Source organism: Lethenteron reissneri, chromosome 15, assembly GCF_015708825.2.
Source record: "Lethenteron reissneri isolate LAM-NWPU_2019-01 chromosome 15, ASM1570882v1, whole genome shotgun sequence".
Classification (NCBI taxonomy): Eukaryota; Metazoa; Chordata; class Hyperoartia; order Petromyzontiformes; family Petromyzontidae; genus Lethenteron; species Lethenteron reissneri.
Window position 1 is genome coordinate 4,510,809 of NC_083793.1, and position 5,164 is coordinate 4,515,972.

Below are 5,164 nucleotides of genomic sequence, written 5' to 3' on the forward strand. Positions count from 1 at the left end.
GCCCTGGAGATGAATCCGTAGCTTTGCCACTAGAGGCTTGTGACAAGCAGCGAGTTGGAAGGAAGGAATTCTGTCGTCTGTTCTTCTGCGCTGCTGCTGCTGCCACTGCTGTTTGTTGCTGGCGTTTGTTGCTGGTGGTACAGCTTGGTTCGAGCGGAGAGCATCGCTCCGCTTCACGACTGCGCTCGAAGGTGAACGAGGGGGGGTTGAGACTTCGCACGGAGAGCGCCCGGCTGGAGGGGAGCGCAGAGGAATGGGAGGAGAGGCCCCCAGGTGCAGTGACCACGAGCAGCAGCAGCGTCGTCGTCGTTTCTATGAGCTGTAACAAATTGGGGGGGGCGGGGGGGGCACAATTCGACGACAAAATCAGGTCTTCGTCGACAAGTGTCGCATCGTCGAGTCTGCATCGACTTTCTCTTTGCGCCGTCTCGTTCATAGAGTCTTGACCGTTCCACGAGCCTCAGCGTGACACTGCCGTGCCATTTGCGTAAATTGCACTCGGAAACCACAATCACACTGGGACCGTGCGTTAGGCAGCCGTGCGAGTCGGAGGTGCGCTGCAGCGGAGGGGTAAGGACAACCAAACGTCAAGACGTTTGCTCAACGTCATGAGCACCACGACAGACACCGACCGATGACTCGACGCATCGTCGGTCCATCGCCTCGTGGCCTCCATCGCCTGTGCTCGGCTCAGACCCCCCCCCCCCCCCGTCCCGTCCCGAGCGATGGCGCGTTCCGTGCGCACGCGGTGGCGCATCTCCCTCGGAGTCGCGGCGCTCTTCTCGCTGTGCGCCGCCGCCTGCCTGGCCGCGGGCGTCAAGGGCCACCTGCTGGGAGCTCTCGTTGACCCCGGATTCCGTCTCGACGTCACGGCGGGTGGCTTCTACTCGGGCGGGCTGGCCTCGCTCGCCGGCCCCGCGCTCCTCTGCTGCCTGGGTACCGACGCTTGCCGCAGGAGCCGCCGTGGCCGCCGCGAGAGGGAGGCGCGGGACCCCCGGGGAGGCGGTCGGGACGCGCAGGGCCACGCGGCTGGAGGCGGCGCGTTCCTGCTGGGCGTCACGATGGTGACGATGGCCGTGCTGGCGGCATTCGTCGGCACCGTGCTGGACGGGGAGGCGTTCAGCAAGGCACTGGGCAAGTGGCGCGGTGGCGGTGGTGGTGGGGAGGGAGCGGTGGGGCAGTCGTGAGGCTCGGTGGCTACGAGACGCGCGGCGTCGATCCAGAGAGGTCGTGGCGAGTGGCTTTCGTCCGTTCGTGGTGGTATATCCACAGGGCCATGATGGGTTACGATAATTAGTTGCCCGCGGTAACAATAATAACAACAATAATTTCCTTTGTTTATGCAGGAAATCCACAGGTCACAACATTTTTTTTGGAGGGCTCTCAATTGGGACGTTTGGCCACGAAATAGGCGCGTGACATATGGCAGGAAACCAGAGACCTTAGAGAAAGCCTACGCATCGGGGGCGGGGGGAGAGGTTACACGCAAAGCTGCACAGATGGACTCACGATGTATTTTCTTCGCTGCCATCGCCTGGACAACTTGCAGCCCCAGCATGCAGCACCCCTCTTATTCACAGCAGAGGTCGCAAACGGGTTTTGATTCCTTACCCGTACCCGGCCGCACCAGGGTCGCAAACGGGTACCCGTACCCGGCCGTACCAGGCCGTACCCGTACCCGGTCGGGTACCGGCCGGGTACGGGTAGGGTACGGGTATCGGGTACCTGATTGCGACCTCTGGGATGAAGCCATGTTGCAGGCGCGGGTGGGTTGATTCTAGGAACTTGAATTGTGAGAAGAGACAAGACGTTGGGAAATGAGTGACAAACGGTTACTCACCGGTGACTCACGGTCTACCCGTACCCGGCCGCACCAGGGTCGCAAACGGGTACCCGTACCCGGCCGGGTACGGGTAGCCGGGTATCGGGTAGGGTACGGGTACCCGGTTGCGACCTCTTATTCACAGTCATTCTACCATTCAAGTGCGTGCCGTCCTGTACCAAAGTGGCTTAATCCTGCTTCGCTTAGGAGCTCTTGACGATATCGGGCACGTTCAGAGTAATTTGGTAAAATAAGTTGGCAAGTTCACGTGCAGGCGAAAGATCAAGATAAATTATTAAAATTTATCTAATCACGTTCTGTGTTATCCTGCGGCACGCTACTGTAAGGGAGTCTTAGTAACTGTCATTTTGGTTAATAATTTGACCAAAGTGACCCCAGTTGTAGTTCATGCTCGTCAATGTGTGATTTATAAACTGACGACATTGCTCGTGAGTCAAGTCCAAAAACACATGTTCAAGTTTTAGTGTTCGAACATTTCTAGTTTCAATAAAAAACATTTCACGTGAAATTGGAGGCTTCCACAACATTGTGGCTCTCACTCAAGTTGGCTCATTCTGTTGGGTGCATTCTCATCTTTAAGGTTTAGCTTGAGTCAAATAAGCGTATTAATTTTACATAGATAAGTAAATAAATGTTCGTTGACTTTGTAACTTTTCGATGTTGCTGTCGTAATATGTAACACGGTGATACCCCGATTTACGCCGTTTCGCAAACACGTCGTTGCTTTGCCATTAACGCCGCGACCCGATTCGCGTCGCCGACACAATCGTCGCCTCTCAGACTTCGCCTCCACCTACCCCAGGCGGTCGGCTACCCGCGGTTCCGGAGCCGCGTGCGGGCTCTGCAAAGGACTGCTGCTTCGTGTCCATTATTTGTCAAGGACCCACCGTTTCGAATTCACGCGCGATCGGCAGCTCTTGATATATATTCAAGTTTTTTGTTGACCGAATTCAACAACAAAAAAATTAACCCGTAAAAACAAAGTTTTTCACTATAAATCCTTTATATGCGTGGCATCGGTTTTATTTTATTATTCATTTCTGTTTTTCTTGAGTAAGAGTTTCATTTTTATCACATTGGTATTTTAAATTAAATATGAAAATTTTTTTCTCCTAAAAAGTGAAAATAAATTGTCACGCACAACGAGTCTGTGTGCAAAACGTCAGCTCGATTGGATCACGGGAAGTGGGTTAAAAAACGACCGAAAGATTTGCACGGTCGTAAGCGCGCAAGCAAGCAAGCAAGTGAAATTAATATAAAGGATTTAAAAATGGCTCTTCTTCTTCTTACTTTGGTTGCCGTCCCCCAGACCGACCCTGCAGAGCGCTTCGCTTTACGCCGTTTCGATATCCGTCGTCGCACCCATCAGGAACGCATACACCCCCCCCCCACCCACCCACCGACGTAAACCGGGGGGTATTAGTGCACGTGCTTAGGCCCTTGCCTCCCAATGAATTATCCCTGGGCCACCTCGTAACCGTGCCTTGACGGGGCCCCTGCGCGCAGGCAAGTACGAGGAGGAGTGCACGCGCGGCGGTGGCGGCGGCGGCGGTGGCGGCGGCTGGCAACGGGGCTGCGGTGCGCTCCACCGCTACACCACGGTGCTTGTCATCTCGGCCTCGCTCAACGGCATCGAGTGCCTCCTGGGCTTCGCGCTGCTCATCGCCACGCGCGAGTACAAGCTCGCCGAGGCACGGCGAGACCTGGACGACGGCTACGACGTCGGCGGTGACGGCGGCGGCGACGACGCCGGGGGGAACGCCGCCGCGGATACGGAGAGCGGTGGCGGGAGTTCCATTCTCGCGGCCTTCCCGCCCTTCGGGTTCTACGTGAACCCCGCGGCGCTCGGTGGCAACGGTCGCGCGGGGCCGGACCGCGACGTGGCGCTGCCCGGGTACGCCGAGTCATGTCGCCACGACGGCGACTGCGCGTCGTCGCCGTACAGCGCTCCTCCTCCCGCCTACAGCGACATCTTTCCGGGGAAGTGAGCTCAATGGTTAATTAGCCCACCTTCCCAACTCGCTTTGCTGTTCTTCCATCTCCCGGACAGTTCAAAAGGCCCAACGTGCTTTGGAGTTTCGCGCGTGTGTTTCACCAACCCTCCCCCCGCCAAAGCACTGAACGACGAAGACGGCGATGATGGGGTGCAGCGGCCACCCTGATGAATGCGTTGTCGATGCATTTTACCGCGCCTCCGATTAGCACGGTTGCCCATGTATGGTGCAAAAGAAGCTCAACATAGAGAACAATATATGTACATACGTACCACTAAAGATCCTTTCTGATATCATTCGCAAACGGTAAGCGACTGCGTGCCGTCCTCACGGTCAAAATGATTACAAAAGAATGACCCGAAAATTACTCAAAAAGCATGGAGCAACTGCCCGTCCCGCATCTGCGAAAACTTGTCAGGACCCTCTTGAAAAGGGTCGAGAGACTCGGCGATGCTCTCCTGGGTAAGCAAGCGTCAACGCCACCTGCAAGGGAGAGCAGCACCTTGGAGGGCAGGTGGTGACTTTTAGCAGTTGCAGGGTGTGGGCAGGAGGGAGTGATGGCCGAGTTGTTGAGGCAGCAATGGCACCGACCACGATGACCCCCTTCGAGTCGAATCACCCCTCAGGAGCTGCGTCAAATGGACTCACAGTCGAGCAAATCTGAGATCAAAAACAGCCGGATGAACCGAACACCTTTGATGTGATTTTATATTTTGATCGCAGTGTTATCATTTTGTTTTTTTCATTGGAGCTGTGCGATTGGGTAGATACAGACAGTAATTATTCCCATTATGTACCTGGGAAAACCTCACCGAGCCTGAAGGGTTTTATTCGATTTAAAGCTTTCGTGACTGCAGGGATTCATATTCTTGGTTCTTTCGGTAAAGTCACGTAGAAGGGAAATAATAAAATAATAATAAAAATAAAACGTAAGAAAGTTCTCATATTATGTTAAATTTTTATTATTTTATTATTTCCATTCTACGTGACTTTACCGAAAGAACCAAGAATCTGAAGGGTTTTTATTGAGGAAGATCCTGCATTGGGATATTTGTCCATTTCCTTTTTCTGTAGCTTTTCGGATGCAATTGGAGCGCCCGCGGGGAAACCCCCGCTCCTTACGAGGCGGATAACAAAGCTCCACACAGATATATGGGAAGTATCTGCTGGACCACCATCTCATGGCCAAGTCAGCCCAAGCAGACAAAACGGCCTAAATTTACCACGCCTGTAGATCAGAGCCCTCAACAAAGATGAAACGCCATTGGAACCTCATTTGCCAGTAAAAAAATATAATTGTTTTTTGACCCTTTAATCTGGCAACAAA

At 54.1% G+C, this 5,164-nt stretch overlaps 1 protein-coding gene across 1 annotated transcript; it reads left to right on the top strand.

The window, feature by feature from the left end:
• The first annotated feature begins 342 nt into the window (after positions 1 to 342).
• LOC133342613 (uncharacterized) lies at positions 343 to 5,164 on the top strand. The gene is made up of 2 exons (XM_061551864.1): positions 343 to 1,134; positions 3,350 to 5,164. The coding sequence occupies exons 1-2, from the start codon at positions 726 to 728 to the stop codon at positions 3,829 to 3,831; spliced, it is 891 nt and encodes a 296-aa protein (XP_061407848.1). The 5' UTR covers positions 343 to 725; the 3' UTR covers positions 3,832 to 5,164.

What these genes read in the sequence shown, in the direction of transcription:
- LOC133342613 (XM_061551864.1), top strand. Translation starts at nt 726, where the DNA reads ATGGCGCGTTCCGTGCGCACGCGGTGGCGCATCTCCCTCGGAGTCGCG. An exon ending in GGCGTTCAGCAAGGCACTGG is followed by an intron (nt 1,135 to 3,349) that starts GCAAGTGGCGCG and finishes CCCTGCGCGCAG; the next exon opens with GCAAGTACGAGGAGGAGTGC.